Consider the following 23,102-nt stretch of genomic DNA (forward strand, 5'->3'; position numbering starts at 1 on the left):
CTTGAAATACAGTGCTGTCTGCAATAGGATAATATTTATTGGCATAAATGGAAATCTAGTCAATATGACTATTACTTAAATGTATGCACCAACAACTAAAGCTAGTGAGGAAGAAATTGAAGACGTTTACCAAGACTTCATTTTGAAATTGATTAAACATGCAATAAAGATGCCTTGATAAATATTGCTGATTGGCAAAAAGGTGGGAAACTTTTGGTTGATTGGTAAAAGTTGGAAACAAAGAGGAAGGAACAGTAGCTGGAAAATATTACTTTGGGAATAGAAACAAAGCTGGAGATTTATGATAGAAGTTTGCAAGACCAATGACTTGTTTATAGCAAATACCTTTTTCAACAACACAAAAGGTAACTATACACCCGGACTTCTCTAGGTGCAATACACAGATCAAACTGACTACATCTGTGGGCAGAGACTGGCGAAGCTCAAAATCAGTAGCAAAAAGAGACCAAGGGTTAACTGTAGAACACACCATCAACTGCTCACATGTAAGTTTAGGTGAAGAAAATGACAACATGTCCATGAGAACCAAAGGATGACCTTGAGTCTATCCAAGCTGGATTTCAAGAACAGCTCAAGGGCAGATTTGCTGCACTGAACACTAATGACAGAGGACTTGGTGAGCTGTAGGATGACATGGAGAAGAGCCTACATGAAAAAGCCAAAGGTCATTAAAAAGGCAGGCAAGGAAGAAAACATCAAAGTGGATGTCAGAAGAGTCTCACTTGCTCTCAATTGTAAACTAGCCAAGGCGAATGGAAGAAATGATGAAAGCTCAAAGGGCAGCTCAAGAAGACAAAGTCAGATATGATCATGAAATATGCAAATTCCTAGTTAGAAAACTAAAAAAGAAAGAACACACTCAGCGTTTCTTAAACTGAAAGAACTAAAGAAAAAATTCAAGCCTTGAGATACAATATTGAAGGATTCTATGGGCAAAATATTGAACAAAGCAGGAAGCGTCCAAAGAAGATGGAAGGAATACACAGAGTCGCTGCGCCAGAACGAACCAGTCAACATCCCACCATTTCAGGCATTAGTCTACGAGCAAAGCCATCCACGCTATACCGAAGGCATTAGCCAAAGCCAGGATCCAGAAGTTTCAATGCGCTCAGGAAGCACTCATTTGCATATGTCAATAAATTTGGAAGAGAGCTACCTGGCCACCTAACTGGAAGAGATCCATATTTATACCCATTCCAAAGAAAGATGATCCAAGAGAATGTTTAAATTAGAACAATATCATTAATATCACATGCAAATAAAATGTTGCAGCAGACCATCTAGCCATGGTTGCAGCAGTACATAGACAGGGAGCAGTCAGATTCAGAGGACAATGTGAAATAAGGGACATCATTGCTGTCAGAGCAATCTTGGCTGAAAGCACAGCAAGATGTTTACTTCTGTTTTACTGACTTTGCTAAGGCGTTCGATTGTGTGGACTAAGAATGGGAATTCCAGAACATTGCATTGTGCTCACGGGGAGCCTGTCTGTAGATCAGAGACAGCTGTAAAAAGGGAACAAAGAAACGTTTCACAATTTAAAATCAAGAAAGGTGTGCATCAGGGTTGTATCCTCTCACTATATGCTGAGAAATAATCAGAGAAGCTGAATTAGATGAAGAATTATATCAGGATGCAAGGACCATGATTGGCAGATGACACAACCTTGCTTGTTGAAGATGAGGAGGATTTGAAGCACTTGCTAATGAAGGTCAAGGATTGCAGCTACTGGACCAATAGGTAACATAATGACAAATGAAGAGAAGATTGACGTTGCCAAGGATTTCATCTTGCTTGGACACGCAACCAATGCTCATGGAAGTAACAGTCAAGAGACCGACTGACACAGCGCATTGGGTCAATCTGCAGCAAGCAACCTCTTCCAAAGTGTTGAAAAGCACGGATGGTACCTTGAGGACTAAGGTGGACTGACCGAAGCCATGGTATTTTCAACAGCCTCATATGCATGTGAAAGTTGGATATTGAATAAGGAAGACCGAAGAATCCTCGATGTGTTTGAACCATGGTGCTGGCGAAGGACATAAACAGTACTAATACTGCCCAAAGAACCAAGATGTCTGTCTTTGAACAAGTACAGCCAGAAGGGTTCTTAGAAGCCAGGGTGGCCAAACATCATGCTTCGGACAGCGTCCCAAAGGACCTCATGCTCAGTAGACGGGCAGCATAAAAGGGAGAGGACCTCAACAAGGCGAGTGACCAGTGGCTGCAACAATGGGCTCCCACACAGGAGCAATTATGAGGATGGCGCAGGGCTGACTGGCGTTTCACGCTGTGGTGTAGCGGTTTGCTATGCGTCAGAACTGATGGTACCGCACCTACCAGTTAGCAGAATACTGTTCTTTAAAATACAGTAAGATCTCTAAGCAGATGATTCAGCCTGCAGAAGTGGCTCTATCTCTGCTAACAAATGCTGACAAATTATGTGACAATGTTTTGATACGCTTTCAAGTTCCAGTATTTCCTGGTGTAAGGTCACTGATGTCTAGGCACTGCCCGGGACCATGTTCAAATGAGCAAAGCAGCTGCCAATCCCTCCACCTTCAGAGCATTCTGGGACAGAGACCATCTACTCTATCTTGGTCATGATGGGCTACAGTGTCCCATCTGTTTCTATCTGCCCACTGTCTAATCTATAGTCCACGTTATATGATTCAAATCCGATGCCTCCTGCCTCAGTTCCTCACTCTGCCACTGTACAAGATCACCTACAATTACAATGAGAGAGCTTCATTGTGTTCAGGGTTTTTAGATTTAGGAGCTCTTCAATCTCCCAAGGTCTGCTTTTCCAATTCCTTGATCGTTCATATTTTGTCGGTTCTTTTCAGATATAGGAATAGTATAAGGAACACAGAAGACCCCAAAGCACTCCACAGGCATGCCCAGCGACTCAGGTCCAAGGCAACATGGAGGAAAACACTGACAAACCAGCTTATTAAAATTTTGATTTGGAGGGGGGGTGAGTAAATATTGATACTTGGTCACAGTATCAAAGAATACCTGGTCAAAAAGATTATACATTTATTTTGGCTTAATACCAACAATCAGTGTGATTTCTATCTGGTTTCACAAAGTAGTTCTTAAAAAAACAAAAAATGTGAATAAACAATTAAGCCCTCAACTACCAGTCGAACAGTTGACAGTTTGAACCCATCCCCAAAATTGTCAGCCTGGAAAGCTCTCTGTATCAGTTCTGCTCTGACAGACAGGGATCTACCATCGGTTGAAATGGACTTGAATGGACCACCAGCAGCCGACATCCATCAGTCAGGTAACTGCAGAGATGATCCCTATGTAGAGCAGGTGCAAGTCTATTTCACCAAACAAATGGTGATTTTTAAAAAATGCACTTTTGTCTGTCAGTGTGTTGTACTGTGGTGGCTTGTGTGTTGCAGGGATGCTGGCAGCGATGTCACTGCTATTGCCAATGCCAGCAGGGTCCCCCCTCCAGGGAACTGGTTTCAGGGGAGCTTCCAGATGAAGCAGAGTCAGGGAAGGACTCATCAGCTCCCCACTTCAGAGGAAGGAGCCACTGAAAACCTTGTGCAGAGCTTTGAAATACTGTCAGATGCTGAAGGCTTAAAGAAGGGAAGCAGGGCATTATCGGAGAGAGTGCCCAAGGATGGCCTTCGGGTCGGGGGGCCCTCGAAATGTGACTGAGAAGGAGCTGCTATCTCAGAGTGGAGCCAACCATGGTGATGTAAATGGAGGAAAGCGGAGCCTGTGGGATCTTCATTTGCTGATGGGGCATGACTCAAGAGACAGCTGCAAACATCTGCTGACCATCAAAACTTGGGATGTGCGAAGTATGAAAAATTGGAAGGGAAATGGAAAGTCTCCAACCATTAAATGGAATGCATTGGTGTTTTGAATCAGGAAATCGTATGAGCTACTGTGCCGGGGAGACACAATGAATGAATGGTGTTGCATCCATTGTCAAAAAGGACATTGAAGATCAAGGTTTGTAGCCTTCAGTGGGGATCAAACTCAATGTGAAGACCCAAATCCTCACACTTGGACCCATCAGTAACATAATGATGAACAGAGAATGGGTTGAGTTGTCAAGGGTTTTGTCTTTCTTTGGTCCACAATCAACGCTCATGGAAGCAGCAGTCAGGAGATCAAGACATCGTGCAGCAGGTAAATCTGCTGACCAAGCCCTGTCTAAAGTCTTGAAAAGCAAAAATGTTACTTTGAGGACTATGGTGTACCTGAATCAAATCCACGGTATTGTCAGTTACCTCATATGCATGTGAAAGTTGGATACTGAATAAAGAGGACCGAAGAAGAATCAGTGCATCTGAGCCATGTTTTGTGTATTGAAAGTATCATGAACTGCTAAAAGGACAACCAATCTGTCTTGGGAACAGGTAGGCCAGCGTGCTTCTTAGAGACAAGGAAGGCAAAATGTCACTTCACATACTTTGGGACATGTTGCTAGGAGAGACCAGTCCCTGGAAAAGGACATCATGCTTGATGAAGGGAAAGTAGAAAAGAGGAAGAGCCACCACTAGATGGATTGATGGATACAGCGACTCCCAGAATGGGCTCAGGCATCAGAACAATTGTAAGGATGGTGCAGGATGAGGCAGGGTTTTGCCTGGTTGTACGCAGGGTCTCTACGAGTCAGAACAGACTTAATGCCAACAGCAAGAACAATAGAGCACACTGAAAGAATGTAAGAAAATGTGCCGTCTTCCAGAATGCAGGTGCCCACCTGGAGAGCAGTCTCAGATGCGCCCATGGCCCTGTTGGCTGCCTCCTCAGCTGCTTTGATAGCGTTGAGGATGTTCTCATAGGCAGTAGCAGCATCCACTGCACGGCGTACCAGCTCATCCCCACTGGCGTTTCTCTTGATCCTGGAAGACAGAATGGGTTGAGTCTTCTGGCGGCCCGGCCCTCCCCTCCCTGGAGCCCAGGCTCCCTGAGACTTCTCATTCTCCTGGCCAATCAGGACCTTAATAATAGTGGACTTAATCGCTCTCCCAACCCCAATAGACACCACTCTGAACGAGCTTGTTGGCGGCTGGTCACATTCTGACCTGCCCCTGGTTCCAACAGCTGGGCTTAGCCGGAACCCTGCATCCCTCCCCGCTGTTCTGGAGGCCCGGCTAGCAAAGGGGAAGCATTCATGCGAGGTTCAGGACCAGGTGGCCGCAGGCAGCACGTTCACCGTGACCATCTACTCACTCTTCCAGCTGCTTCGCCAGCTTCTGCAAAGACTGCGCATGCTTCTCTGCCTCCACCACCAGGGACTCTTTGCCAGCGGATTTGGAAAGCTCTGTCACTTTGTCACTTAGTTCTTGTCTTGCTCCATTTAAGGTGGCCGCTAACTTTTCATAGTCCTATTTTTTCCGAATAAACCAAGACAGTGCAAATTTGAGCAAAGGCCATGTATACCATAGTCTTGAGCTCTGTCATCGATGACGCAGTCCCAAGAGACAGCCACGAGAAATTACGTTTTCTAAACCCATTTGCTAAACCAATCAATCCTTGGTTGCTTCTGATGGTGGCATTGAAAATATTCCCTCATGTCTCAGACATTTTCAACACTTTCTCGATGGCAGTCGGTGACCTCATTGATCACATTTGCAGACACGCACTATTGTTATGAGAGACACATTGCCCTAAACCGAAGAGCTTCTTTTTCTGATTTAGAAATAATGAGATTTTCAAAATGCCCATTGAGCTGCTAAGAAATTCTGTAACTCTTTCATCGGTCCTATTTATACTTTCCATTAGTGAAAATATTCCTGATCTCTTAAAAATAGCAGCGTATGTTTCGCTATCATCAAAGCAGAACTTACTTATTGCAGACAAATTAGAGAAGACAGCTAGCCATCGAGAAACGATCTCATTTACGCCCCTGATATGGGGGGAATAATGATTAGCCTCTTTATTTCCACTTAGGAGATAAGTACTTTTCAGGCCCGTCTCATCGTTTCATTGCAATAGGAGGTAAGTGCCTTGAGAGTTTGCAGGGAACGAGTGCCTCCCCTACCTCCTGGCTTTTCCCCATCAGCTGCAGCAGGCTCCTGGTGTGCAGCAAGGCTGCGTCTGCAGTGGTGAGATACTTCATAAAATTGCTCTGGAGGGAATTCATTTCTTCAACTTGTCTCTGGGGAGAACACAAACCGTAGGTACTTGGCGGCGTGATATATTATCAGGAGACAGAGACACAGTCAGCGACCAACAGCACACAAGGCATTTCAGAACCAGGCTGTTTTCCTGAGTGTGTTGACTTACAGAGCACTCAGAACCCCACAAAGTGTCGGGAACCCATGTCTTTGCAGTGGAGGGGTGCCAACCACGGTGGACTGAAACTCTATGCCAGCAAAATGACAACCATGACAGTGGGAGGAGGTTTCTACATGCAGGGTCCCCTCAGTCAAGCAGACGGACATATTTCTAGCTTTAGTTTGTGTAACAGAATGAGGAAGTTGGACTAAGTAAGCCAGCACCAACCACGTCTACCAAGTAAACTAGCACTCTCTGCAACGTCACTCCGAATGGTGATCGAGCAGAAACTTTCATGAGAGGGGGCACACAATTTAAGGGGGCATGCTAGGCTAGAAGGTTCAGAGACTCCTAAAATTGGGCCCTGTTCCCTTTCCAGGGTATACCCAGTGACCTGTAGAAGTCTTACCCAGGTATCACAATTTAAGGGGGCTTTGGGAGCCAAACATGCAGGCATCTGCTAAGACAGTGGTTCTCAACCTTCCTCATGCCGTCACCCTTTAACACAGTCCCTCGTGTTGTGGTGACCCCCCCCCCCCACCATAACATTATTGTCGTCGCTACTTCATCACTGTCATTTTGCTACTGTTATGAATCTGGTGGCCCCTGTGAAAGGGTCATTTGACCCCTAAAGAGGTCAAATGACCCCTAAAGACCCCTAAACCCACAGGTTGAGAACCGCTGTGCTAAGACCTTGATTTTGTTTGACCCAGTACTTCTTTTGGGGGGTTATTCCTATGTTATCTACTTTGGCACTGTGGTCACTTTTGGTTGGGATTGTTTTAGGTGCTGTTGAGTTGATTCTTACTCACGGGGACCCTGGGTGACAGAGTCAAAGGGCCCAATGGGGGAAACACCTGCAGGAGCAGACCACCCGGTCCTTCTCCCCTGGAAGCATGGTGTGGGCTCTAACCACCAGCCAAGCCCCTAACCATCTGTGTCGCTCCCTCACACTTTCTGTGGTTACAGCGTATGGTGTTCACCACCGAGGACATAGGCTAGAGAACCTCAGCCCTAAATTCTGTCCTAGAAGCCCCTATAGGCAGCCTGTATTTTAATTTATTTCCTGTAAAGCAGGTAATGGCTTAAAACAACTTAGCTAGTGATTATGGTAATAATGTTTACACATAACTTGTCATTTAAAACACACAACAAGCACTTTTAGTTAATTACAATTAGTTCAATTTCACAGCTAGTTGGCTATATTATTCCTCTCAGCCTCTTTCAGCCAGGGGTAAGGGTGAAGCAATTTTGTCTGTGGTTTGAATCTGGAATTTCTTTTTCTGGTAGCTGAGAAATAGAAACAACTTTGGTTTTCCATTTATTGCTTCATTCCTGTTGTACTATGTGTTTTCAAAAAGAATGCACCTGTGTAAATATTGGATACACACACAACATGCACAGCACACGTAGGGGGCTGTGTGGTTTACAAAAGCTGTCTATGATTACATTATAACACATGATATGATTACAAGCATAGGACTTTGAAGTGGTCCAACCATCCATGTGTAAGAGGAGGCTCGAGTGTTGCTAGGATACCGAACAGGTTTCAGTGGAGCTTCCAGACTAAGATGGACTAGTAGTCGAAACAATCTAGAGCCCTCCCTACATCCAAAATGCAACCAGTGAAAATCTGCAGACCACAACAATACACAATTGGTCGTGAGGACAGCGCGGGACTAGTTACCTTTCCTCTGGTGTACCTCAGTAACCAGGAGTTGGGCCTTGCTCGGTACCAGATAACAGCAACAATCAGGCTGTTATCTGGTCAGGGCCCTGAGGATGCTAGCTAGTCAAGATAAGGCTCCTTGTTTCCCCCACTCTCATCTGGAATGAAAGCAGGTAGACTGCCTGTGTGAACTCACCTTGATGGTTTCCAAAGCCCTCTCATTGTCCTGGTTGAGGCCAGTAGCCTGCTTTGCTTGGGCAGCTGCTTCCTGCAATGCTCCTTGGAGGCTGCTGAGTTTGCCTTCATATTCGGTTAGAGAATTCCGGATACTGCTAACCAGCCCGTTGTTCTCCACCTGGTGATTTCCCAGCCAGTTCCTGATCCGAGTCAGCACTGCAACACATGGGTCTATGTTTTCCCCTTGCGAGGTGATGATACTGAAGCTAACTTATCGACTTACTGCAGAGGGAGAGTGCAGGGTCTGCGAAAGTCCTCTAGACCCTCGAGCCTGTGAGGGAACGCATGGAAAGAGAGCATCTCCACGGCCCCAGTCCGTGTGCTGTACACGCTGCCTGGCTGAGCACTCCAGTCACCAGGACAGCAGGAACTGCCCTCCTTGTGGCGCACGGGGACATGGAGTCCAGAGAGATGAGGGGGCTCGTCAAGGTTACATGACTGGTCAGGCTGGGGACTTTTATGCCAGAGCATAAAACAACGCCGTGCCCCTTCCACCACGAATTCTCTTTAGAATGAAAAGCCAAGGCTGATATTAAATCTAAATAATACAAATGCAGACAGAGAACTGGTCCTAGATGTATCTTACTCCGTGACAGCATTGTACTAGAAAATAAATACCAATATTTGGAAAGCAACAACTAGTACCAAACTCATATTTCTCTTAGTTTTGGACTAATGTGGCAGTTTCCAAGTCAAAATCACTCAATATTACTAGCTAATATCTGGTCTGTCCACCCTGTTTTGTATTAGTAGCACTAAGACTATTTTTGATATGATTAAGTTAGATAGTACTTTAAAAATGGAAACAAATGAAAATACAATCAAAACAGAAAATGGGGTCTCAATAACTAACCTTTAGGAGAGAGAGAGAGAGAGAGAGAGAGAGAGAGAGAGAGAGAGAGAGAGAATTCTACATCCTTTTGGAAACAAAGATCTCTTAGTCTCCAGCAGACCACAACATGTTACTGTGATACTCCAAAAATGTTGAGGTCTTCTACCTATAACTGTGGGTTCTATTTCGCATATTATATGAGTATTTTAAGCAAATCAGGAACTAAATAGAAGTGAGGCACAGGAAAATTTCTTACAGAGTTGAGCCTCCCTCTTTTCAGTTTCGTATTCGCTCAGCTGCGTGGCAAAGTTTCGGGCCCGCATTTCCCTCATCATGCGCTCTGCTTCCGCCAACTGTCTGGAAACGTCTCCTGAAGGTAGGTTGCTTCCCTGTCCACCTGTCCCAGATATCTGCTTTAAGAGAACTGGAAAACATTGAATAGCTTATTAAACTGGGAATTCTGGGCTCCAGACACCTACAGAAAGAAAGAAAAAAAAAGAAGAAGAGAAAGAAAAGCTAGAGGCTTTTATGTAGGGTTCATATTAGCTTTTAGTATCAAAACAAGATTGTTCTCATAATGTTACCAAGGAAGTTGTTCAGTGTACAAGAAGGGCTATGTCATGAAAACAATGATTTCATTGGCCTGGGACGTTCATCTTACTGTGTACATTCCTGATGATGTTTTTAACCTTTGTGTCCAGCTCTTTTGCATCTTGCATGGTCTGATAAACATTGCTATAGAATGTTTGTGCTTTTCTAGAATTCACTTGAACCTGTATGAAAAATAAAACGATTGGCAACCAATTAAATTTATCTGGGGTGGGGGGAATATGAAGTGTTTTGAAGTTTTAAGAGATTGTAAAGGAAATGGACCTAACGTTTTAGTACCTTTCCTTGCAGCGCCGTAAGGTCACGATTCACCTGACTCAGCTCTTTTTCCAGGCCATCCATTTTGGAGCCGTGATTCGAGATGGCAGAACGGTAGTTGAGCAACAGATTCTGTAAAATAACAGGTCAAGTTAATCTCACTTTAGAGCAGACATTAAAAGTCCCAACAATACTATCAGACCTGGCCATGATGACAAGATCCACTTAGCAAGACCGGCGCTGGTTCTACAGGAAAACAAACACAATGGGGGCTCTTGGAAACCTGCTACATGAAGAATTTACTCTCCGTTGTAACTGGTGCTAGGGGGACACAAGGAAGCAGCAAAAAACCTTTTAAGTGATGAGACAAGAGACAGTATACTGACTCGATCTTACAGAAGTGGAGATGATGCTACATACCTAAAGTATATTTGGGAAATCCCAGCTTGGAAATTAAACAACACACTTCAAAATGACTCATGGGTCAAAGATTTGTCCCAAAAGAAATAAGAAAATATTTTGAATGGAATAAAAATATAAACAAGTCTTTTAAAATGCATGGCGCACAGCGAACGCAGTGCCCAGGGGCACATTTTATAACATTTAAATGCTCACATTAAAAAAAATCATAGAGGTTTTGAATAAATAAGCTTTTATCGTGAAAAATGAGAAAATAAAACGAAAATGAAAACCCCATTCTGTAGGATCGCCACGAGTCGGCATGGACTTGCTGGCAGCGAGACTGGGCTTGGTTTCAGTCTGTCAAGATGATGAGCGGAAGGTTCGACGAGGCAGTTAGCTCAGCGACAGGACGCGAGCAGGATGAAAAGATGCTCACTGAGCCTGAGAAGTTAGCGTAGGTAATACTTTCTACCAGCAAAACCAAATCTCTTCTACGATCAAGAGATGGCGAGAAGCCCAATCTCTCCCCCTTTTGTGTTTGAGGAACCCACGTTCATGTAGCCTCAGGGAACAGGCGGGGCCCACCGGGCATTTACCCTCAGGTCCTTGGTCTGGGTCTCCAGCTGCCTCATCTGCTCCACAGCCCCCGCGCTGGCACTCAGGCTCTGCAGCTGAGACTTGACCAGGCGCAGTTCATCGTGCATGGTGGCCAGGTCGTTCAGGAGCGTCACCACGCAGCTGCCACAATCTGTAAGGACCACAATCAAAGGCAGCTGTGCTGGGGGCTGGAGTCACAGGCATGCAAAGATGGCACGAGGGCCGGGCCGCCCAACGGAGAGGAACAAAGATTCTCCGAGGCAAAAGGAATGTCACAGCCCCAAAGACTGAGCAGGGGGGGATCCCTGGACATTTATAACAAATGGTGAGTCTGTGCAACTCATTGCTCATGTTGTACATGGGGAAATGATAATAATAAATTACTTTACCCAGGGCTTGTTAATTGGCAGGCATCGTGATACTACTTTTGCAAGTATTTTCCCGATAACCCGGTGAAGTGGGTCTAGCTAGCTACAGTGGACTCCATCGGAGCCACACTTGATCCGTAAACACATTTCCTCCTATTTGCTGCCCCCGTGGCTTCCCCCGCCCGGGGAAGCACACGTCTTATCACAGGGCTCACAGATCTTAAATGAAAACACACACTTGCGAAGGGGGGAGGGAGGGAGGGCTTTCTTTTCTCACCATCACATTCCTCTGCAGGGCCACCATCTTTGGGTTCTGGGTTGACACAGTCTAAAATTGGGAAATAATCCAAGAGGGTGTGGTTATTAAGCTGATTCTTTATGTGGTTTCAGAAGAGCTAGTCTGGGGAAATCTTGGACAGTGACCTCTCCAGCATCCCGGGCTCTTCTCTTCTCTCCCTCCCCAGAGCCATTGTTCAGTGGCCTGTCTCACCTCCCAGCAGGCTTGCTGCAGAAATGTCTTTTGTGAACCCCTGCTGGTAAGTCTGCTTTCTTATGCCCTCCCTTTTTTCTCTCTAGAAAGGTGGTTGCTCTATAAGGTCATCTTCCTGGCTATTTACATTTTCCCTCTGAACTCAGTGGAGGAACCCTGATGAGGTAGTGGTTACTAACTGGGCCACTGACTGCAAGGTCAGCAGTTTGAAACCACCAGCAGCTACTCAAGAGAGAGAGATGGAGCTTTTTCCTCTGGGAAACAGTTCTCTATCCTACAAGGTCGCTATGAGTCAGCGCCAGTTCCATGACAGTGAGTTTGGTTTGGTTTTTCTAGAACTCAGCAGTGTCTTCCAGATACCTTTCACAGCTAATTAAACTAATAATTACTGCGAGAGCCCTGGTGTGCTACATGGTTCAATGCTTGGCTGCTTCCCCCAGAGAATGACAGTTCAAGCTCACCAGCTGCCCTCTGGAAGAAAGACGTGGCAGTCTGCTTTCATAAAGGCGACAGACTTGGAAATCCTCTGGGGAGACTATGACTCTGTCCTGTAGGATCTCTATGAACCAGATCAGACTCAGCAGCAACAGGTCTAGTCGCTTTAAAGCGTTTGAATTCTCTTGCTATGCTCCCATACAACTGTCCAGGTCGCTTCTAGTAGCAGTCCAGAATATTCAGCAAACCTTCTTGAGCACCTTGGAGCATCCACTGTGTACCTGGGCTATGCGGTGCCAGGTCCAGAAGACACTAAGCTCTCAAGACTAAACTCCCTGGTGTGTGGTGGAGGCAGACATGTTACAAATCAGCAGAACTGATGTGGTGCTGAGATAGGTGCATTATGTTAGTGAGTGAAAGCAGATGACCACTGCCTCACATAGGTGTCTAAGCGGGATGTGGAGGTGCTCAGCTACAGTTGGGAAAGCCCACTGGTCATGAGTGGACAGTCTGGACTCTCCCTCGCCTCTACACTTTCCCCATGTCCTTCCTTTGTTTCAACTGGCGTTCCCTTGCACTTTCCTCTGAACCAGAATGTCACATCATCCAGCAACGCTCCCTGGACGTACCTAGGGAGGCTTGCATTTTTGTTCTTTTCACAGCAAGTATTATTCCCAATTTTTGTGCATAGACATATATTTTCAGCCACACCTACATTTCATTGCAAAAATATAATAAGTTGCTTATAAAAAATTGGGGAAAGTCTGAAAAATATGATAAAGATATTACCCTTGATCCTACCACTCTAAGAAAACCAGTTTCCTTCATATAGATTTTAATTTAGTATGTATAATCATAGGTTCCTTACATTCTTTCTTATCTTGTACTCATTCTTTTTTTTTTTTAGAAATAATTTATTGGGGGCTCGTACAACTCTTATCACAATTCATCCATCCATCCATCCATCCATCCATCCATCCATCCATCCATCCATCCATCAATTGTGTCAAGCACATTTGGGTACTCATTCTTACACATACAGTTGACCCTTTGCATCCATGGGTTTCACATCTGCACATCAAAAATAATCAGGGTTGGGGAAACAATTATGTGGCCAGAGCAATCCCTCAACGACCAGGAGGATGTGTGAAGTGCCATCAACAGGGAAGTGACTTTGTGTTGAGTATCATGAGCATGAGCCCTGGGGCATCTTAGGGTATGAATGGGGCTACTAACTACAAGATCAGTACCTTGTACCCACCAGCTGCTCTGTCAGAAGGATGAGGTTTTCTGCTTCTGTGAAGCTCTACAGCCTCAGAAACCCACGGGGCAGTTCTATCTGCCCTGTAGGGTCCCTAAGAGCCAGAAGTGACTGGATGGTAGAGTTTGCTTTTTGGTAAAGACGATAAGAAGCATATGGGAAGACGTGTATATGTTATGTGCAAATACTACATCGTTTTATATAAGGCACTTCAGCTTCAGCATCTTTGGGGATCTTTGAGGGTCCTGGAAGCGATCCCCCTTGGATCCCGAGGGGTAGCTCTCCAAGGAGCCATGTGACTCTCATTTACTCAAGTAGAACGTTCATGTCTTGTGACCAAGCCACATGGCCGTACTTCTGCACTATCTCCCATAACCCCTGGAAAAGCTGATGTGGGGATCGGCTTGAGTGGATAACAGGCTGATCAGTGTAATTTTCACAATCTCTCTGAGTCACAAAAACCAAGGAATCTGCACATTATTAATGAAAAATGAACAACTTCCATCTGAGAACATTTTCTTACACTTTTGGAACAACTAGTCACCACCCCCTCTCAGGTGGCTGATTGTTGTTGTTGACGGATGGGAGACACAGGGCTGAAGAAGCACAGGTCTCATGAATAGGCTGAGTGGGATGCTGAAGAACTTCCTGCAATTCTTCCACTGACAAGAGAACTCCCTTCTTTTTAAAGATCCTTCTTCATCTCTACACAGCTGAAGCTGTTTGGAAGCCCCTCCTGAGAAGGAGTTAAAGCGGATCACCCTCCTGAGAAGGAGTTAAAGCAGTTCACCCTCCTGAGAAGGGGTTAAAGCAGATCACCCTCCTGAGAAGGAGTTAAAGCGGATCACTCTCTAGCTTCCGCTCGGCACTCCAAGTGCTCTCCTTGATGCTCCCTCACACAAGACTAACCCTGCTCCCACACAGCAGCCTTTCAAGTATGTCTTTCCCACGTATTCTTTTTCACTGCCCTCAGCCTTCCCTCGTGTAAACTGACTGCAAATCCCTTCATAGTTTTACCCTCTTTCTGCAGAAAATCTCTCACCGCCATGGAGTCAGTGCTGACTCAGCAGTCCCCTGTGCATGTCTGAGACTGTCACTATTTACATGAGTAGAAAGCCTGGTCTTTCTCCCTCGGAGCTGCTGGTGGTTTCGAACTGCTGACCACGTGGATCACAGCCCAACAAGTAATCACTACACCACCAGGGGGACTGAAGGAAATCGAACTTGTCAAGTTTCTTCTTAAACAGAAGGACTTATGTGAATAGTATGGCACGGAGTGGCAGAGCTCCTGGTTTGAGCCATTAGAACTTAGCAAGACCAGCATGAGCATCCATGGCCAACTCCACGCTTTCTAGACTTATTGAACTTATTACTGATCCAAACTTTACAGTTTTTAACAGGACCCGCCACTATGCCACATCTCATTTATGACCTAAGGGTTGATGGTTTTTCTGCTCAAAATTGCAGTCATTAGAACAAGGAATTGTTTGAACAAGGAATTACTATGTGGTTTAAATTCAGGAAAGCTATGTCTCAGGGTCATATTCTTTCACCACTTATGCAACCTGTCTGCTGAGCAAATAAGCCAGGAATCTGGACCACGTGAGTAAGAACACAGCGTCAGTGTTTGGAGGGAGACTCATTAACAACCTGAGAAATGTATATGACATAGCCTTGCTTGCTGAAAGCAAAGAAGACTTGAAGCATTTACTAAAGAATATCAAAGTTGAAAGCCTTTATTATGGATTATGCCTCAACATAAAGAAAACAAAAATCCTCAAAGTCAGTAAGAAACATCATGATTAATGGAGAAAATAGTGACACTGTCAAAGATTGTATCTCACTTTGATTCACAATCAATGCCCTTGGAAGCAGGAGCCAAGAAATCAAACGATATAATCATGGTGTGGTGAATTACTTGATGTGGCTCTTCTAGTCATAGGGTTTTTAACTTACAAATAACTGGGAGGGAGGATGCAAATAAGGTGTATGAAAATCTAACAAGGGATTGGATAGTTTGTCACCTTGCTGGGTTTAAAATGAGTCATCTCAGAAGCATGAGTGGGTGATCTCACTATTAGGAAGGAAAAGAGAACCAGAAATGGAGCATGTCCTTTGGATCCAGAGATTCCTGTGCATTGAGCCTATTTGATCCGGGCCACAGAGCTGTGACACAGGAGAAGTGGCAGAGAACTGGTGGCAGCAGAGAGGAAATCATTAAGGCCATACGATGGAGCAGCGGGCTTTCCAGCCCATAGAGTAGAGTGCCTTCAGGCAGTAGGCTCTCCTTTGGAGTGAGTTACTTCCAGGCACTTGATTAGGGTTGCTAGAATGTCTGACTCCTGAAGCTAGAGCTGAGAGCCTTTGGCTGATGCTTATGGCAGAGTGGAGTACCCTTTGAGCATATATTGGCAGCACAAAAGGAGCTTTGTAACATTGAGTGAGTCGGGTAGAGGACAAGAGGACTAAAGAGTTGTGACTGAGCATAGGCTGAGAAGAGGTGCTCCTAACCTGAAGAACTGTATGTATCCTGAGCATTTCTCATCAAGCAATTGTAACCTGTTATAAATGCCATCATCTTGATTATTGCCTGGGAATCCCATGTGGCCAATGGATTATCAAGCCCAGCAGAAAAGAAGAAAGTGCTGTGGGAGGGATGGCTGGGGTCAGGACTGATCAAAGAAGAAAGATGGTGGAGGCAGGTCTGACCTCTTCTGCGTAGGAGTCAGTTTGGTGCTGATGTTGAGTTGGATTTCCTTTCTCTCTTGCGAGTCAGATATGGCCCAACACACCATTTTTACAGCCTTGCATTGGGCAAATCTGCAGCAAAAGACCTCTTGAATGGGCTAAAAGCAAAGGTGACATTTTGTGGACTAAGGTTCACCTGGCCCAAGTCAAGGTCTTTTCAATCGCTTCAAATGTATGTCCTCTCTGGACAAAGAATAGTAAGACCAACAAAGAATTGGTGTCTTTGAATCATCGTGTTACGCACAGGAGTGCTATGATTTGGAACCTACTTGATGGCACTTGACCATGCCATAGGAGGGCGCTCTTACACCTAACATAATTTTGTCAGTTCCACTTGGCTCAAATTCTACACATTGAGGCTGTTTTGTATCCTTAGTGCGTCATACAGGTATTGCATTTTCTATCCTTCTCAATTTTAGGTCATGTGGTATCTGGCTGGCTGGGTCTTCTATACTTATGTCCAAGTTAAAAAAAAAAGTTGAACAAGATGGAGCATGTGGCTTCACAATAGATACCTCCTTCTAGACTGGTATTAATTTACTTTATATTCCTTTGGGAATAGTCATTTAATGAGATCTAGTCCTGGTGGTGTAGTGGTTATTCATTGGGTTGCAATATACATGGTCAGCAGTTCGACTCATTGAAAGTGAGGCGTTGCATCATGCAAAAAATATATATATATGTGTGTATATATATGTATATATATATATATATATATATATATATATCATAGTGAATGAAGGGGGAAGTGCAGAGTGGAGACCCAAGGCCCATTTGTCGGCCACTGGAGATCCCCTCATAGAGGGGTTTAGGAGAGGAGATGGGTCAGTCAGGGTGCGATGTAATACCGATGAAAAACACAGCTTTCCCCCAGATCCTGGATGCTTCCTACCCCCAACTACCATGTTCCGAATTCTACCTTTCAGGACTGGATAGGACAGAGGTTGTACACTGGTGCATATGGGAGCTGGAGGCACAGGGAATCAAGGGTGGACGATACCTTCAGGACCAGGGGAGTGAGGAGCGATGCTGAGAGAGTGGAGGGTGAGTGGGTTGGAAAGGGGGAACTGATTACAAGGATCCACATGTGACCTCCCCCCTGGGAGATGGACGGCAGAGAAGGTGGGGGGAAGGAGACTCCGGATAGGGCAAGATATGACAAAATGACAATCTACAAATTATCAAGGGCTCATGAGGAAGTGGGGAGTGGGGAGGGAGGGGGAAAAAAGAGGACCTGATGCAAAGGGCTTAAGTGGAGAGCAAATGCTTTGAGAATGATTGGGGCAGGGAATGTGCGGATGTGCTTTATACAATTGATGTATGTATATGTATGGATTGTGATAAGAGTTGTATGAGCCCCAATAAATTGTAAAAAAAAAGTGAGGCATCAACACATCCAGGTTTTGTTTGATAGAATTTCTCTAAGAGTTAGGTGTTTTATTATATTGTTATACTATATTCTCCCCAGTAGATCACATTAGTATCTCTGCCAAAGAAGAGGGATGGCACCTTCCCCCTTTTATCCTGATTATTCTATAGAACTCATTCTAACTCCTAGAAATCGCCTTTTCCTTGTTGTGTGAACATCATCCCAATGATACCATCCACACCACAGATATTGCTATATCTCTTATGCTATAAAAAAGGAAGGCTTTGTCTTCTTTACAAACACACACACACACACACACATGTTGATGGGACAGTTATCCTATGTCATCCTATAGGGCCAAAGGGAGATCATAGCAAAATCAATAGGTAAGTTGTGAAGTTATTTTGGCTATCATTAATTGAGTTACAAAGGCAATTGACTTAAAAAACAAAGCAAAACTATTCAATTAAAGTACATTATTCAAGGTAAACACTACATTTGTTCACAGAAAGGGCTTGCCTGGGTTCCTAGCATGCTATTTTATACCAGTCTTATCAATTCAAGTGAACAGAGATGTGAGTCAACCTTACCTCCAGTCAGCGGGTCACAGCTGCCCAACTGGCCATTGCTATTACAATTGCATGGCTGACAGCTACCTCCAAATTTCTGGGGATTCCCGAAATATCCTGGTGCACACCTACGTATGTTGGAGAAGAGGAGAAACACACAAAAATCTCATCATTTAGTCTTCCCAGTTTTCTCAACACCTAGGTCCCTATTTGGGATATTGCAGCCCTGGTAGACAGGCTCACAGGACGCATGCGCTTCAATGCAGCATATATGGCCCATTGGATTAGACAGGTGAGAGTGGAAAGCAGACAGAAATTGTGCCTTTCCTCGTTGACATGAAGGCTACTGAGTCTTCAAATCCTCTCAGAAGTGAGTGACAGATGACGACAATGGGCACAGGGCAAGTGGTGGTTTGACCAATATGAAATTCAGAGGTGACTGAATTTTATGATCAATATGGAATTCAGAGGTGATTGAATTTTATGATCAATATGAAATTCAGAGGTGGTTGAATTCTATGATCAATATGGAATTCAGAGGTGGTTGAAGAGATGTGTGCCTAAAGATCCCACATGGGGTAAACACAGCTGAGAGAGCTACCCTCATAGGAAAAGATATAAAGTGAGATTCATATAATTTCTAATTTTTTTTCATGAGGTAGGTTTTTGTTAATATTTTCTATCACATTAATTCAGTGGAAATTATTTCTGCTTAATTCAACAGGTGATGGCAGTGACCACTAGACGGCATGATGAAATAATAATTGTGTGCACGTGGCGGTGCCTCAGGGTTAGCAGTGGACATCTAATAAGAAATGTAGTGGTGGCCATTACCAGCCACTCCACGGAGAAAGATGGAGCTCCTGGAAAGACGGACCACCTCTTCAACTCACTGTCACCGAGTCAATGCTGACTCAGCGCTCCCGTGGGTGGCCAAGCCTGTGACTGCTGTCGGGAGTGGAATGTCCAGCGTTTCTTCTGCAGAGCTGCTGGTGGTTCCAACCCCAGTCCGACATGGACTCCTGCACCCCCAGGCCCCTAGTTCCCTGCTCTTAGTTGCAATCACATCCATGGCGGTAAGGGTAGGGGTATAATTTGCTATCATTTTGAATTGTTTCATTTCAGAAAGCAACTAGGAAGCAGAAAAATCTATGGATGCCCTAATTACTAAGAAGGTAATTAAACTGAGGCAGCTCATCCTGGTCTCCTGTGTGGGTTGGTAATATACTAATAATAGGTTTTATCATGTTATCCACCTCTAAAAATACACACCGTGCAGAACCTATGTTTTCCAACAATTTTTCAGATGTCTCACCTACACCTAAACTGCCCATGTAACAGATGCATCATTATGAAGTAGCTTACACTCGGTGGCATAAGAGGTTTGGCATTGACTCGCTAGCTGAAAGGTCAGTAGTTTGACCCCACCAGTTGCCCGAGGAAGAAAGATGAGGCTGTCTGCTCCTGTAAAGGTGTAATGTCTTGGGAACCCACAGGGCAGTTCTACTTTGTCCTGAAGGGTCACTGTGGGCTGCAATTAACTAGATGGCAGGGGGCCTTTGGGTTTTGGGTTTGATAGTAAAGCCACCTACATATTGAGGAGGTGGGATTTGCCACCCGCCCTCTTCTTGCCAAACTTTCACTACTGGTCACGAGAAATGCCTGGTTCCCTGACTCTTATCTGACGGCAGTGACTAAGCACAAGGGGCTGAATGGAAATTTCCTGATTTCACAGAGGGAATTGCACACAAACGAGGCTCAGAGGAGACGTTTTTCACTTGTGGCTTGGAGTGGCTGGGCGCGAAAGAGGTAGTCACACCTTGGCATGAGCTGGGAAGCCTCTGCGAGCTGCTCCCTGAGGTTTCTGCCCCTTCCTTTCCTGAGTGGGACCCCTGCACTTCACCCTCTCTTCCTGCCAGCCCCCTGCTGGTCACCAGCCCTGGCTCACAGCGCGTCCCACGAGTGAGGTCACGAGGATGCAATAAATGTTTAATGAGTGCACAGTTGGATATCAAAATGACATGTATCTGTGAAATGGGGAAAAGATGTTTGTAAACCATAGCTTGCTTTCCTAACGTATTCCACATCAAAATCATCAGCTGAGATAACTTTTAATGAAGAACTTCGCTTTTCAGATCCGCCGTCTGCCAAATAGGTGTCTCATCCAGCCAGTTATCACCCTCGACTTCATTGTGGAAAGCCAGAAGGAGGATTAAATTAGAAGCTGAATCAACAATGACAACGGCAACAACACAAACGTGAGTGCTGTAACATTTTAAATCAGTGTCTGGGATACCTTCCTAACCTTACTTTGCCCACCCACCCCCCTCCACCTCCCCGCCTAGCTTCCTTCCTCAGGATCACTGTCCACACACCCTCATGCCTGCTTGGATGCCCCTATTGCAGCCCATCTCAGCCCCGTGAGAGCATCTCTTGTTACCTCCAGGGCGTATTGTTTCACCTGGTCAATCTCACTCACTCACTGCCACTGAGTCGATGGCAACTCATAACAACCCTGTAGGGTAGTGCAAACAGCCCTGTGGATTTCTGAGACTGTATCCCTTTATGGAAGTAGACAGCCCTGTCCTTTTCCCAAGGAGCGAGTGCGGTTTTGAACTTCTGACCTATGGGTAGCAGCCCAACTAGTAACCATTATGCCATCAGAGCTCAGTCCTCTGTTCACTAGTAGGCTGTAAGCTCCTGGAAAGGAAGAACTGTGATGTCTTCAGTGCTTAGTGCTGTGCCAGGCAGATACTGGGACCTCTACACGTTTTTCATTAAAAACAAATACACAATAGATGTCAGGACCGTGTGGAAAACGATCTGCTTCCTAAAATTGCAACAGGACAAAAATTGGAACAATTTAAATGCCCATCAACAGTTGAACGGATAAGCAAAATATGGCACATATATATAGGCTTCCTAAAATTGCAATGGGAAAAAATGGAAACAACTTAAATGCTCATCAACAGTTGAACGGATAAGCAAAATATGACATATATATAAGCAAAATATGGCATATATATATAAAATGGAATCCTATACAACCATAAAGAACAACGATGAGCTTGCAAAACATACGATAACATGGGAGGATCTGGAGGACATAATGTTAAATGAACTAAGGCAATTGCATAAATATTGTATGATCCCTCATAGAAGAAGACAGAACATATATCCATATCTACATTATATACTACTGGTCTTTGATGGTTCCAAGGAGGAGGAGGGGATGGGTAAGAGGGGATGGGTAAGGAGGAGATGGGTCTATCATACGCTAGACCACAGATAGTTGATACTTGGGAAGAGGGGAAACGTAATGCCAAATGTGGGTGTGGTCTGCACAGCCTGGCCACAGTCCATAAGAAGCACTCAAGAGGAAAGGATGCTTGAGCTAGAGAATTTGAAATCTGGCAGCAACTGCCATGACCAAAGAAATGAGTCTATGGTCACATAGGGAGGGACTTTGAAAAGTCTGTGGGAAAATGGAATGAAAAGATAATGAACTTTTTGAAGCCCCCTTGTATGTATGCGTAGAGGCAGGCATACAGGTGGATGGGTAGGAACAAGTTATACTATGTGTGCAAAGACAGAAGTAACTGTACGTGCAAGTAAAGCTAGGTCAGCATCTCTATTCATAGAGAACACAATCGGAGATGCCTTTCAGGTAGAAGCAAACACTTTAAGAGATTGGTTTTCTAGGTCTGAAGAGTTAGGATCTTCATCCCGTGGAACAACGGAGTCCATTGGCATCATACGGTCCATGAAAGCCACACTCTGCAGCCTAGGGAGATGAGGAGCATCTGGCGTCTTAAAAGGTTGTGAGCAGCCAACTGTTGTTGTACAGGTGCTGTTCTTTCCTCATCGGGGGAAAGGCGAAAATAATAATACCAAGGTCTCACAGAAGAAATCAGTCAACAGGGCAGGCATGAGCTGGAGCCCTGCCTACTCTCATACCACAAGATACAGATGGTGCCCAGCTACCCCGACTGACTGTCTGAACAGGGCTACTATAGACGGGCCCTGCTAGAGCAGAAAAAAAAATGCTGAACAAAACTCACATTCTTAGGCGTCCAGCCTTGCTGGATCAACTTAGACAAGAGGATTCTCTGAGATGATTGCTCTGAGATCCTCTATAAACTTTGAGCACAAACTGTCCCCCAAGACCACCTTTTAGGGAAATGACATACTGGCACTCAAAATAAGGGATGTTTCCCGTGAGCATGGTGCTCTATTCAGTGCAACATTAAACAAAAAGCATCCAGGTGGCCAAAAGCCAAGCCAAACATTGCTCTAAGGGAACGATGAGAAGAGAAGGGAAAGTAGAGGACCAGAAACGCAGTCAAGAGAATGCAATGAGAGGAAAGGCTTACTCATTGTGGAAAATATAACTAATGTTACAGAATACATTTGTATAGAAATTGGCCGTTGGAAACCTAATTTACTGTATAAACTTTCACTCAAATCACAATAACACATAAGGGTACTTCTAAAACGTTCATGGAAAAGTTCCATTACGTTTTTCAGTTCCATTTTTCCACCCACTTTTTAAAGCGACCTTATCTGTTACTGTGTTTCATTTAAAGACAAAGGCATAAATATGACAGGCACTTTGGTCTTAAAATGGACATATAGCAGGGGGACGTATACGAGTGTATGCGTGCATTGCGTTTGTAAGTCTATGTGTGTACAAAGGGGTATATGTGTGCACTGGTATATAGCCTATGGAGTATTTGAATATCACTAGTACATAGTTATGCAAGGGTATGGATGGGCATGTTAGGAGGACTGGCACGCAGGGGGAGAGTGGGTAGTAGACATGTGCGTTGGTTAGAGGTACAAAGAGACGTGTATGCGGGTGTGTGTGTGAGAGAGAGATCTATGAAGGGGAGGCTTGTAGAGATATACCAAGGTGTAGCTATATGTGTGAGGAATTGTTTTTGGCGTTTAGGGAGTCCTGGTGGCATAATAGTTACACATTT

The 23,102-nt window shown here is 44.7% G+C and overlaps 1 protein-coding gene across 1 annotated transcript in view; it reads right to left on the minus strand.

Moving 5' to 3' along the window:
• The window catches only part of LAMA3 (laminin subunit alpha 3), a 149,107-nt gene that overhangs the window by 47,780 nt on the left and 78,225 nt on the right, over positions 1 to 23,102 (minus strand). Inside the window, exons 25-34 of the mRNA XM_075532900.1 lie at positions 18,142 to 18,248; positions 11,526 to 11,576; positions 10,880 to 11,031; positions 9,903 to 10,013; positions 9,676 to 9,787; positions 9,271 to 9,438; positions 8,142 to 8,338; positions 6,041 to 6,157; positions 5,230 to 5,384; positions 4,757 to 4,898 (exon numbers count right to left, since the gene is read on the minus strand). Coding sequence (XP_075389015.1) covers positions 4,757 to 4,898; positions 5,230 to 5,384; positions 6,041 to 6,157; positions 8,142 to 8,338; positions 9,271 to 9,438; positions 9,676 to 9,787; positions 9,903 to 10,013; positions 10,880 to 11,031; positions 11,526 to 11,576; positions 18,142 to 18,248 — 1,312 coding nt within the window. The remainder of the gene's footprint in view (positions 1 to 4,756; positions 4,899 to 5,229; positions 5,385 to 6,040; positions 6,158 to 8,141; positions 8,339 to 9,270; positions 9,439 to 9,675; positions 9,788 to 9,902; positions 10,014 to 10,879; positions 11,032 to 11,525; positions 11,577 to 18,141; positions 18,249 to 23,102) is intronic.

This window comes from Tenrec ecaudatus, chromosome 15, assembly GCF_050624435.1.
Source record: "Tenrec ecaudatus isolate mTenEca1 chromosome 15, mTenEca1.hap1, whole genome shotgun sequence".
Lineage (NCBI taxonomy): Eukaryota > Metazoa > Chordata > Mammalia > Afrosoricida > Tenrecidae > Tenrec > Tenrec ecaudatus.